At 44.3% G+C, this 13774-nt stretch overlaps 1 protein-coding gene across 1 annotated transcript in view; it reads left to right on the top strand.

The window, feature by feature from the left end:
• The window catches only part of C7 (complement C7), a 91584-nt gene that overhangs the window by 34763 nt on the left and 43047 nt on the right, over positions 1 to 13774 (top strand). Inside the window, exons 9-10 of the mRNA XM_033932246.1 lie at positions 2935 to 3048; positions 9227 to 9393. Of these exons, the coding sequence (XP_033788137.1) occupies positions 2935 to 3048; positions 9227 to 9393 (281 nt within the window). The remainder of the gene's footprint in view (positions 1 to 2934; positions 3049 to 9226; positions 9394 to 13774) is intronic.

The following is a 13774-nucleotide window of genomic DNA, read 5'->3' as shown; positions in this document are numbered from 1 at the left end:
GCCTATGTGTTCAAAACTGTGATAGCGGTTTATAAAAAGCTTGCTTCACACAAACGGGGCAATTCTTTAAGGTGGAGCCTAGAAGTGCATGCCATTTAGTAGGGAATTCATCAAGCAGCATTAGGGTTTAACTCACCTTAATGTGCCTTAAACACCCAAAACCCATAGATATAACATGGATTTTAGAATATAGCATGCTCTAATTCACTTAATGTGTGTTAACGGTGTATTAAGCCCTAACGCTGCTTGATGAATTCCTCCTTAGCTGCATCATAGATGTCACTGATGCTCATAATTGAAAAGAAAATATGCCTAAATCAGCACTTGGACGATCAAAAAGACAGGTCATCCAAGTACCGATAATCAAACAGGGTTTTAGATGTATCTAAAACCAGCTTAGGCATTATGATTGCCTCTGCATGTGTTTTAGAGGAGTGGGTAGGGCGGGAGGTGAGCCGACCTAGACTTAGTTGTCCGGCAGCCATAATTGAAAAGTTTAACAGGTTGCCTGGACGAAACTTATACAGGTATAAGTTCCAGATTGGGCCGCTGAGCTGATCACGGCTGCTGCAATCATCTCAATGGCTCAGGCAACCCGGTCTCCCCTCCCCCCCCCCCCCCCGCAATGTTCCCTGACAGGAGGGATGCCCAATCTCTCCTGCCCGAACCTGCCATGATCCCCCCACAAGCATCTCCGACAGGAGTGATGCCCAGTCCCTCCTGTTGGACACCCCAAACCCCCCACCAAGGTAGATCACCTGACCTCTACCACCCAGCCCACCAGGAACCCCCCACCACCTAGCCCACTCAAACCCCCTAGCCCAGCTGAACCCCCCCTACCTTTTGTAGTTGGCCAGCCGGAGAGACCTAGCCTCCAGCCGGCAGACCCGCCTTCACCAAAATGGTAGGCTTTCCCCTTCCTGGTGCATCATGGGATGTACCGGGGAGGGGACTAAGGCCCTGATTGGCCCAGGCACCTAAGACCCCTCCCATAGGAGAGGCCTTAGGCGCTTGAGCCAACCAGAATCTTAGGCCTGACTTCCAGTGCATTCTGGGATGCGCTGGGAGTGGCCTAAGATTTCATTTGGCCAGATCCCTTAGGCCATCCCTCTTAGGTCACTCCCCCTTTTCTAAAGTCTTTCCATTATCGTTCTGATATATTTAATTTCTCCAATGAATCATAATTTCCGAAAAACATTTCTTGGGTTCTCAACAACCCCATCACTGCTGTTCTTGTTCTTCTGCCCCCCCCTCTCATTCACCACCACTAGTGTTCTTATAGATATGATTCTTTTCCTTCTTACTGAACTCCTTTACCCATTACAAATATTTTTTGTTCATGTATTATCTGTGGAGTAGAGGAGTAGCCTAGTGGTTAGTACAGCAGCTTGAGGAACTGGGTTTAATTACCACTGCAGCTCCCTATGATTCTTGGCAAGTCATTCAACTCTCCAGTGCCCAAGGTACAAAATAAGTACCGTATATAATATTATCTGTATATAATAAAACTCTAAGCGCACATGCGCACTTAGAGTTTTGTAATTCCTGGCTCCATGAGGTGTGTCTCCATGCCGAATTCGATTTTCGAACACGGAGGCAGGCCAGAACACGGAGCAACTCCCCCCTCGCCGGAGGGATCGGCCGCTGCCCCCGTGCAGGACTGGTGAGCTGAAGGTGTTCCAGGCAGTGGCTGGCGGGGACTCGAACCTGTGCAAGCAAAAATCCCTCTCCAACCTCTCCTTCCTCACCGATGCTAAAAAGAAGCCTCGTCGCACCTCCGTGGCACCTGCCCTGGCCCCGCTATCGCTCTCCCTCTTGCGCTCCCAGCACTCACTCCACAAAGCTGAGCGGAACAGCTGGAGGGCGGCGGTTCTGGAGACTGCGGGAGCATGAGAGGGAGGAGGAAGAAAAGAAAAAAAGAGAGCCGCAGGCCCATCTTCCTCCTCTTCGGACTCAAAAGTAGGGAAACAGGTGATGAAGCAGCAGTCCGAGAGGGGGAAGAGAGCGACACTCTTCAGCGGAGGTGTTACTGTCAGCCGCAGATTGGGTTTCGCGCCGACAATAATTTTTGTCCGGGTGGTAGGAAACGGGCCAAGTGTGGACATGATGGAGGGAAGGAGGGAGCAGGTTTCAGTGGATACAGCATGCAGACATGCGCTGGCCACAGTGGAGAGTAGTCTGTGGCGCCATGACTGAAAGGTTCCTAAGGGGAAAAAAAGGGGGAGTTGGTAGTGGCAAACATGAATGCAGTGGATTTGAGGTGGGGGGGTACATATATAGCAATTGGTGAAAATCGTGAAGAGAATAGATATTAAAAAAGGGTGAAAGGATTGTATTTGGGTATTTTAGTTCAGCAGTTTCTTCACGTCGGAAGGGAACAGCACTGATGCTTATTGTGTTGATTGTGAACTGGATTATGGATGCTGTTACTCCTGGATGGGGGGAGCAGGGAAGGGGTGCTACAGGACACGGGACTTCAGGAAGGATGGAGGGGTAGTAGAAAGACATATGGCCTTGGGGAAGGACAAAGGGGACCTGAAAGGAAAAGATGGCAAAAGGGGTGAAACAGGGTCAGAGAGAGATGGTAGAGGGTGTGAGAGAGGGAAAGGGCGTGATGAGGGTCAAAAGGGCACAGAGGACTAAGGAAATGATAAAAGGTGAGGTGGGTGGGACAGGGATGAGTGGGAGGCACGGTCCAGCCATGGTACAGGCGGGGAATGGGTTGCTTCAGGGTATAGGTGGGGCTATTCTAGCACCCATTACTGTAACAAATGTAATGGGCTTAAACACTAGTCTGTATATAATATGTAAGCTGCTTTGATTTGTAACAACAGAAAGGTGGTATTTTCACATCCTTTTACCTGTCTTCAACATGTACAATGCTGCATACACAATAGTAATCATGATAATAATTAGTGATGTGTTTCTTTCTAGGTCTCAGTATATATGATATGAACAAATGCAGTACATCATCCAAAGGTTTTCTTTTTTGGAAGAAATCAACAACAAAATGCAGACAATTTCATAATGTTGTCAAGTCATCTTCAGGTAAGTAGCTGAGCCATCTACCTAAGTCTCATTTTCAATTGCATAATATATAAAGATGACTATGACTTAAAAATGTTCAGGACATCATGGAAGTGCCTTTTAAACATTCTGGTCAAGCTCAAATGATGATATGAGTGGGGATAGCAGCTCATGGGGGAAGAAGTATATATGGAGAAGTAGAAGAGAGCCAGAATAATGGAGGTACTAAAGCACCTGGAAAATTAGGAAAACAGGTCCAGATGTGACATTCTCCAGCTTATTGACCTCCCAAAAAACATCAGTGATGCTGAGCTGCTTGGCTTCCTGAAAACATGGATTCTATGACAGTCCTAAGTGGACTTCAAGGATAGCTTACTACGGAGAGAGTCCATTGCTTAAGTATAAAGTGGAACATTGCAGTTCACCCTAGGATGTTAATAATCTCCAAATTGCTGAGCATTGTGCAGAAAATGGAAATTTGCAGTTACCATAGGTGCAATTTTATAAGGAGGCCCCTAGTTCTAGACAGCAAGAGTAGGCATAAATGCCATTGTTCTAGTACCGTATTTTCACACATATAACGCGCGCGTTATACACGATTTTGCAAACCGTGCATAACCATGCGCGTTATACGTGTGAGCGCGTTTTACAATTTTTTTTTTACATTCTGATCCGGCATTCCCCCTGCGAACCGGCATCCTCCCCCCCGCTCACGTCACCCCCCCCCCCCGCGATCCTACATCCCCCCCAGCACCGCAAATACAACTCTTACCCGATTGGGCACTGGCACCGGCACCAGCACCAATGCACAGCATGTGCCAGTGCCAGTGCCCGAAGATCCTCCCTCGTTGGTTTGGTTTGGGCTGGGCAGGGCTGGGCTGGGCCGGGCGGTGCAAGAGAGATCCTCCTACTTCCTCTGCCGGGCTGGACTAGGCTTTGAGCATTTGCGCATGCTCAAAGCCTTATGGTCTCGCTCTCTCTGAGATAATCTCGGAGAGAGCAAGACCAGAAGGCTTTGAGCATTTGCGCATGCTCAAAGCCTTTTGGTCTCGCTCTCTCCGAGATTATCTCGGAAAGAGCGAGACCAGAAGGCTTTGAGCATGCGCAAATGCTCAAAGCCTAGTCCAGCCCGGCAGAGGAAGAAGGAGGATCTCTCTTGCACCGCCCGGCCCAGCCCAGCCCAGCCCAAACCAAACCAACGAGGGAGGATCTTCGGGCACTGGCATTGGCACATGCTGTGCATTGGTGCTGGTGCCGGTGCCAGTGCCCAATCAGGTAAGAGTTGTATTTGCGGTGCTGGGGGGGATGTAGGATCGCGGGGGAAGGGGGGTGACGCAAGCGGGGGAGAGGATGCCGGTTCGCAGGGGGAATGCTGGATCAGATTATCTCGGATCAGAGGGGGAGGGGGGTGACGCAAGCGGGGGGGAGGATGCCGGTTCGGAGTAGGCGGGAGGAGGTTTTAGCATGCGCGGTATACGTGTGTGCGAACTATATTAACATTTTATTACATAAATTTGTGTTCCCCGCGCGCTATACTCATGTGCGCGTTTTACATGGGTGCGCGTTATCTACGTGAAAATACGGTAATTTATATGCATATGTGAACATACAAAACTTGTATATGTAAATGAGAGGTATCCAGCTAAGTGGTATTCTGTAAATATGTGAATAGAAGCAACGAGACATACTTTGCTGGTGGGCATTTAAATGGGTAGAGTTTGGGTAAAGCAAGGCACATACATGTGCGCATAGATTATACAATTTTATAATCTCTGTGTGGTCCTTTACAATCTAGGTGCAAGTATTTACATCAGCTTTATGGCAAGCGTGTGTGTTCACACCTTAAATATAGACACTTTTTGGGGCATTTACACTAACTAGTAGTAGATGCCTACTCTTCTTCTCAAATAATAGATGCTGATTTTTCTTCTCACCTATATCTAGGCACCCCTTTATAGAATTACCTTCTATGAACTGTCCAGAGGCTGGAGTATGAGGGAAAACATGACCTTGTGTTCCAGGATCGAACAATGCACACAGGAGAAAACTCTTTAAGGAGATATCACAATTGTATACCAATATTCAGAGACAATTTCTTCACTGTCACTTTTATATGTCCCTCATAAATACTTCCCCAGATCCTAAGCAGCACCACTCTGGGCTCAAAATGTTTCACTGCCCAAAGCTTCATGGTCTAATCGCCACTGGATCTGTCAACCTTTCTAATTTAGTGATTCGAAGGTGTCAATTTCCATATGCCCCTACCTACCTCGACTTCAGAAAACAACTCAAAACTCACTTATTCCACGGACAGAGGACTTAATTGCCCCCTCTTCCACTTCTTTCACCTCCTCCATCATGTACTGAAATCTCCACCTACTCCTTCTTATCGTACATTCCTAACCTGCTAACTTCTTGACTTGTACATTCTTATCCTGCTAACTTCAACAAATTCATTGCTTGTAACTTGTCTAACTGATGTGAACCGCCTAGAACTCCCTGGGTATGGCGGTATACAAAATAAAGTTATTGTTATTATTATTGTATTAAAGAAAATCTTATAGGTTATAAGCGAATACTTAGCTTAACTTAGTGGTCTCTGGCTAGGGATTTCTTACGCCAACATGTTTTGCACAAACTGCTGTTTCAAGCCTTGACCCCCATCACATACACGCCAGTTCCCATGACCACATAATCATCATAATCTGGGGCGGGGGGGAGGGGGAATACCTAATAAAACCATTAAAGAAAAAGGTATCAATCTTGACTAAGAGCAGATAATCCTGTGGGCAGTCTCTCTTGTTTCTTCTGCTTCTCAACTTGGGCTTTTGATGGTTTAAACTTGTGGAAGAAACAAAAGGGAAATTATTTTACCATCGCTTTCCTTTAGAAGCAGAATCAAAGAACCTTAAAAACTGAACAGCTGCATCAAATAAAATTATTATCCTTAAGGTGAGTGCCTATCTTTGCTTTTATGACTCAAACTAGTTATGTCTGGCCAGAGCTGTGTGTTTAAGATATTTTATTGCTTCTATCAAAAACATCCACAGTGCTCCCCAATCCACAACTGTTAAAAATGTACACTATAAAACATGACTGAATGCAGTGGAATACAGTTAGGGTGTTCAAGAGATTTATTGAAGGCCTAGCCCTGCTGTGACACTGCCATATTTTTTTGCACACCTCTCTCTCCTGCTCCTTCTCTCCATGCCAGTCGAGAAGCTCCCCCTCCCTTCTTCCTCAGTGTGAGTCCAGCAGTTCTCCTGACCCCCCACCCTCACCATGCAAATTCAGCAGATGTCTCTTTTCTTCTCTCCCGCAGCTTTCATGTTTCTCTTCCCTGGTCCCTCAAACCTGTCTCCTTTGCTGATATTAGGCACTGATAGACAAATAATGACAAGACAGGATTGCAGTTATACAATAGACAGAGGAATCCAGCATAAGTAGATATAGAGACTACATTCATTATGGTGAGTCAAATAGTCATGAATGAGACTACAACTTGCACTGCAACATGTAAAATAAAATAAAAAAATAACAATGCAGAGTCAAGATGATCAACCATGCGCTGTGGTAGACAAGCGCAGACAGTCATTCTGAAGAACCATAATGAACATATAAATGGGAAGAATAGTGATGTAAATATATATAAAAAGGAGGTGAAGTATAGCACAAGTGTGTTGCAACCAAGGTAGAATAACATATGATATTACAGAGTTATACAGGCACTTATAATATCCAAATCCACCAAGTTTTAGCAAGCTACATATAGATTAAGCACAAGAAGTCGGAGATAAAAGTCAAACCTCGTTGTTATACACCCAGTTTAAAGGGGCAGCTGGCGAAAGTAAGAGGTCCAGTACTCGGGTCCCAAACTAAACTGGGGGAAGAAGATCAAAGCAAATTTCTGCAAGGCAAATGTTTCCCACAAGGGAGGAACATCCAGAGTAATCAATAGAAAGCAGAGACGAAAGACAGGCAAGGTAAAAGGGTTGTGTGTCCAAAACATTAGGTTCAATATAATCGGGAGGAGAGAAACAGCAGAAAAAGCATGATGAGCCAAGCACAGTACAGCAGGGTAAGAAACTTTCGCCGCGGGGGAGACCATTCAGGTTAGCCAGTGGATAAATGAAGATATGAATCAAACCTTGTTGATGGGGGTAGGGCAGGTTTGTTCTATAAAAGTTGCAAGGTCTTCCGGCTCCAAGAAATCTCTGGTTTGATTGTTGTGCATTACTCTCATACATGCGGGGAAAAGTAGGTCAAACCTTGCATTCATAGCCTTAAGCTGGGAATGGTATGCTAGAAGTTATTTGCAACATCTGCTGTGGTTTTGCTAAGGTCAGGAACAAAGAGTAGAGAGTGGCCTTCATGCTGCATCGGAACTTTGATTTTTGCTTTTTGTATCACTTAAAGCACTTGTTGGTATCTCAGAAGCTTGATGACCACCAGTCTAAGATATTTATCACTGCTGCGCCAGCGGGATGGCATGCGGTGAGCTTTCTCGATCTCAAAATCCTTAGTAAAAGTTAGATCCAAAACCTTAGGAATGAGATTCGTGAGATAATTTAGCAAGTCACCATCGTTGTTTCCTTCAGGCAAACCAAGAATTTGGAGGTTACAGCATCGAGACCTATTATTGGCATCTTCCATTCTTTCTCCAACTCGTTGATGTGTTTCACATGCTTCTGGAGCTCAGCCACATTGTTTGTTGCAACCTCCATCTTGGTTTCAAGTTCGGAGGCACGCGTTTTAAAAGAAATAAACTCTGATGTAAGTGTTTCAATATCATCTTTGATGTCTGCCTTCGTATCAATTAGCAGTTCTTTTAACATTTTCAATTCGTCCATAATAGCCTTGGAGCTAGGATTGTTTTCATCTGAGGATGGAAGTGGAGTCTTGGAGGGAGAGGCATGCTCTGGTTTATGTCTTTTCCTGACTTTGTTAGCTGGCATCGCAAATTTTTGGAGTCAGCAACCGGTGGAGCAGATGTTCCTATTGCAAAATGTGCAGGGTTGAATGTAGAAATCAGAAAATTTAAATTGGGAGGGAGGGAATGTGTTGAAGGATGGTAGGGAGACAGGGGTATGAGGTTTGTACATCCTTGTGGTATTTACCTAGCAGCCAGCTGATGATGATCTCCCCTCAGTCCAATCTCCTGTAGATTCCAGAATGTTGGAAGATGTGGGTATCATGAGTGGAGAAGTTACTTAATACTCCACTGCCTTAGGTACAAACTTAGGGCTACTTTTAGAAAGCCCCACCACTGATCAGTGGTGTGGTGAATGAAAAGAAGCCCATTCAGTTCCCGTGGGCTAACTGGTTGTGGTGCTCTGTAAAAGGAGTTCTTAGATTTTAAAGTATGCTGTACGTAGGGTTACCAGATGTCCGGGGAAACCAGAACATTTCTTTTTTTAGAGGATTGTCCGGGATCCTGGACAGACTTTCCAAAACCCAGCAGTTTGACCGGGTTTTGGAAAGTCCCAAGCTCTGGCCGTGTCTGGAGGGCCTTCAACAACCAAGCATAGATGACGTCACATGCATTTGCGCATGCTGCAGGCCCTCCAGACGTAGCCTCAAGGTAGGCTTTTTGGGGATGGGGCTGGAGGCGGAACTGGGAGGGGCATATTGGAGGCAGTGTGGTTAGAGCTACAGCCCCAGTATCCTGAAGTTATGGGTTCAAATCCCACACTGCTCCTTGTGACCCTGGGCAAGTCACTTCATCCCCCCATTGCCCCAGGTACATTAGATAGAGTGTGAGCCTACCAGGACAAATGGGGAAAATGCTTGAGTATCTGAATGTACACCACTTAAGTTATAAGTGGTATATAAATACTATATATAAATAAATAAATAAGGCCGGCGGGACCATGCATCCAGGTTTCTTCGTTCTGGAATATAGTAACTCTAGAGGTATCTGAATGTAACTCACATTGAACCACTACTTGAAAAGGTTGGAGCTAAATCCAAATAAACCATAGTAGTGGGTTGAAAATCTGTCTTTGTGGCTTAGCACTTATCCATGTAGTAAGGGTTTGAGTTGGCATGAGAGCAGGCTTTCAAATTATCTGCATTTTCCTGCAGTTTTGTAGCATTAACCAAGATAGTTACGTTAGTTCATAAACGTATCTTTTGTTCATAAAAATCATTCAAATAATCTTTATTTCTGAAAATGAAATATTTTAATTTTGTTGCATAGGATCTAGCAGCCATGAGATGCATGGTGATGCCTTTATTCTTGGAGGAGAGCCTAAATTTGTAGCTAGCCTTAGCTACCTAAACTTGGAAAGTCCTGCGGCAAACGAAGAAAGATATGCCTCTTGGGCTGGATCAGTCAAGAACGTGCCCAGCATCATAAAGAAAAAGGTCCATTTTTTTTCTTAATATAAATAGTGTTGGTTTTTCACTGTCTCTGATGATTATTGCATGGGCAAAACGTATGCTTCTCCGTCAAGAATTTGTTCCACACCTACCCTTTACAACCCGCTTCCTCTTTTCCTGCCCTAATTCTCCTCCCTATAGAGACTACACACAAAAAATTCAAGTTTTAGAGAGTTTATTTCCACAAAGTGCAAACTAAAGCCATGGAATCTGTTGCTAGACGATGTGGCCAAGTTGACCAACATAATAGGATTCAAAAGAGCTTTGGACATGTTTCAGGAGACAAAAGTCCATAAAAATGATTAACCAAGTAGCCTTGTGAGGACTAATGCTCACCTCTGGAATACCTTTTGGGATCTGCAAGGAAGGGGTTGCTGCTGATGGAAAGGATAGTTGACTTTCTAGGATTCAATAGTTTGTAAGTCACTTAGGTCCTCTTTTACTAAGCCGTGGTAGAGGTTTCTACTGTGTGCTCCAATGCTGCTCTGATGCTCATAGGAGTTCTATGAGTATCGGAGCATTTAGCACTCTGGGCCACGGTAGAAACCTCTAACATGGCTTAGTAAAAGGGAGGGGGGAGGGGGGAATGTTAATTCTCCATTGCCCTAGGCAAAAAACAGAGGAAGTACTGTATAATATATGTAAATCACATTGGTCATACCCACAGAAAGGCAGTATAGTAAATCCATGATTGTAGAACAATAACAACAAAAAAAATCCAAGGCAATAAATATGATCTGATATTTAACTGGCAACCAGTGTAGCCTTTGTTATACCTTTGTAATATCATAGATACCAGAATGGAAGTGGGAGGTAGTTAGGGAGATGGTCCACACAAGCCCTGACCCTACCAGAATTTTCCCATTTGCTTCCCCCTTTTCTTCTGTGTGTGCTCAGTGCAAAGAGCTCCTAGTAATCAGGAAACAGGTCCAATCTCTTGAGGCTTGAGTAGCAGATTTGGAGGAGCTAAGAGAGACAGAGAGATACATGTTGTAGAAAAGTCTCACCTCCAGTCTGGCAGCCTCTGTGCTACCTTGGAGGAGGGAGGTCTTCTTAAATGAAAGTATCACCCTGGTGAAGTAGAAGGCAATCCTGTAGCTAGGACCTGCCCACCAGGGGATGCAATATCCTCTTGCACTGAGGGTGTGTCTCCAGGGGCTTCTGCCCAAAAGGGAAGAGATAGGACAGCCATTATAGTGGGAAATTTGATCATTAAGCATGTAGATAGTTGGGTGGTTGGTGGACATGAGGATCACTTGGTCACTTGTCTGTCTGGTGCGAAGGTAGCGGACCTCACGTGTCACCTGGATAAGATTTTAGACAGTGCTGGAGAGGAACCTGCTGTAGCATGTAATGTTGTTACTCTTTGGGGTTTTGCTAGGTACTAGTGACCTGGATTGGCCACAATGAGAACTGGGCTTGTTGGACCATTGGTCTGACCCAGTAAGGCTATTCATATGTTCTGCAGAGAATGCCAAACAGTTTGAGGGCCTTTCTCCTACCTCCGAGGTACATGAATCAAACATATTCCCCTGTTCCATGCTGCTTTCAAACCACAGTCACCATCATAGCTCCATCATGGCCACAACAGCTTTAAGAGCAAAAGAACTGGTTAAGGAGCTAAGTAGCTTTGGTGTTCAGGTGCTCTGCTGACCCTGTCCACTTTGCTTCCTGCTGCCGTGGTGATAGGGCCAGCAGAGTTGACACAGCAACTAAACACCGAGGCTCCATATCCCCTTAGTTGGTCCATTTGCTGCTATACAGTAAAAGGGGTGCTACTCTTTGGGTTTTGGCCAGGTACTAGTGACCTGAATTGGTCACCATGAGGACGGGCTTCTGGGTTGATTGTCCATTGGTCTGACCCAGTAAAGCTATTCTTATTCTTATGGAGGAGCTGAATTGAGGACCAAGATTTGAGGGGAGTGCTTAAGAGAAGAAGATGCCTGGAGCACAGGTGAGGAAGGGAAGAGAAGAGGAGATAGTAGACCATGGGGTAAGCAGAATGGGGGAGATGCTGGACCTGAAGGGACACGGACACCACTAGGAAGGGAAGGGGGAAGAGGGGGAGATATTGGCTCAATGGGGTTTAAGGGGAGATAGGAGAAGATGCTGAACTACAGAGGGGAGAAAGGGGACGGGTACCGCTGAACCGCAGAGAGAGAAAAGGTGAGAGAAGGGGGATGCTGAACCATGGGGTGGGGGGAGAGAAGTGTAGAGGGGGAGATATAAGAACATAGAGTTGCCATACTGGGACAGATTGAAGGTCCATCAAGCCCAGTATCCCTTTTCTAACAGTAGCCAATCCAGGCTACAAGTACCTGGTAAGATCACAAAAAGTAAAACAAGTTTTATGCTGCTTATCCTAGGAATACATAGTGGATTTTCCTAAGTCCATCTTAATAATGACTTATGGACTTTTGTTTTAGAAAATTATCTCAACCTTTTTTAAACCCTACTAAGCTAACTGATTTCACTACATTCTCTGGTAACAAATTCCAGATTTTAATTACACGTTGAGTGAAGAAATATTTTTTCCAGTTTGATTTTAATATACTACTTATTAGCTTCATTGTATTCTTCCTAGTTCTAGCACTGTATTTTTGGAAAGACTAAACAAACGATTCACATCTACCTGTTCCACTCCATTCAGTATTTTATAGACCTCTATCGTATCTCCCCTGCCGCTTTAGCCTTTCCTGACAGGAAAGTATTTTCATTATCATTTTCATCGCCCTTCCCTATACTTTTTCTAATACTGTTATATTTTTTATGAGATGCAGCGACCAGAATATTTGAGTTGCAGCCACACCATAGATCGATACAAAAGCATTATAACATATTGTAGAACAGTGGTCTCAAGCTCAAACCCTTTTCAGGGCCACATTTTGGATTTGTAGGTACTTGGAGGGCCTCAGAAAAAATAGTTAATGTCTTATTAAAGAAATTACAATTTTTCATGAGGTAAAACTCTTTATAGTTTATAAATATTTCCTTTTGGCTAAGTCTTAATAATAATATTGTAATTTATAGCTAAAGAGACATGATTAAGAAACTGTTTTATTATGATAAACATAGAAGGGCCTCAAAATAGTACCTGGTGGGCTGTGAGTTTGAGACTAGTGCTGTAGAGGGAAGGAAAGAGAGCAGAAGATGCTAACCATGGGGGAAGGGGAGAGTGAGTGGGAATAATACTATGCCATGGGGTGGGGAGAAGTTTGGAAAGGAGTGGATAGAGGGGAAATATATCTGTATCTATATTTATTTACAGTGCCTTTGCAGTTTACAATGAAAATTCTACTAAAAATAATTAAATTTGAACTGATGAAACCAAGCAAAAAGAGAAAAGTAAGCTCATTAGTAGGAGAGAGAAGAAAAAAACAGCAGTAAAAAGATGTGTTTTGACAAGAGTTTTGAATTTCTTCAAAGATGCTTCCTTCCTTTTGACAGGAGGAAGTGCATTCCAAAAGCTGTCTCATGTGAATTAATAAGATGAAAGAAAACAAGTGAGGGGACCAAAAGTGAGTCACCAGCAGATAGCGTAGAGTTCTATTTGGAATATATGGGATGAGGAGGAATTAATATAAGCTGGAACCAGTGGAGTTCATCTTTTAAATGTCATGAATTTAATCCTGGCAGAGAGAGGGAGCCAATGTGCTTTTTGTAAGAGAGGAGTCATGTGGTCAAATTGATGTGCCCTATATAAAAGCTTAATTGCTATGGACTGTACAAGTTGTAGCCCTTTATGAGTCTGACTTGCAATAGTCTAAACATGTGATAACCATATGTGATGCAGTGGTTAGAGCTACAGCCTTGGTACCCTGTGGTTGTGGGCTCAAATCCATTGCTGCTCATTGTGACCCTGGGCAAGTCACTTAATCCCCATTGCCCCAGGTACATTAGATAGAGTGTGAGCCTGCCGGGACTGTTAGGAAAAAATGCCTGAGTACCTGAATAATTTGTAATCCGCATGGAATTGTAGGATTTGCAGAATATATATTATTATTTAAAAAAAAAACAAAACAACAAAACCCCTGGGCAAGAAGGACCTTAAGAAGGATATGGCGTTACTCGAGAGGATTCAGAGGAGAGCAACGCGTCTGATAAAGGGGATGGAAAACTTTTCATACGCAGAGAGATTGGAGAAACTGGGTCTCTTTTCCCTGGAGAAGAGGAGACTTAGAGGGGATATGATAGAGACTTACAAGATCATGAAGGGCATAGAGAGAGTGGAGAGGGACAGAAAGAGAGAGAGAAAGGGAGACAGAGAGAAATAGAGAGAGAGAGAGAGAGAGAGAGAGAAAGGGAGAGAGAGAGAAAGAGAGAGAGTTAGAGAAAGATTGGAGAAACTGGGTCTCTTTTCCCTGGA

This window comes from Geotrypetes seraphini, chromosome 1 (genome assembly GCF_902459505.1).
Source record: "Geotrypetes seraphini chromosome 1, aGeoSer1.1, whole genome shotgun sequence".
NCBI lineage: Eukaryota > Metazoa > Chordata > Amphibia > Gymnophiona > Dermophiidae > Geotrypetes > Geotrypetes seraphini.
Note: the sequence above shows the minus strand (reverse complement) of the source record. Positions and strands in the feature narration are given on the sequence as shown.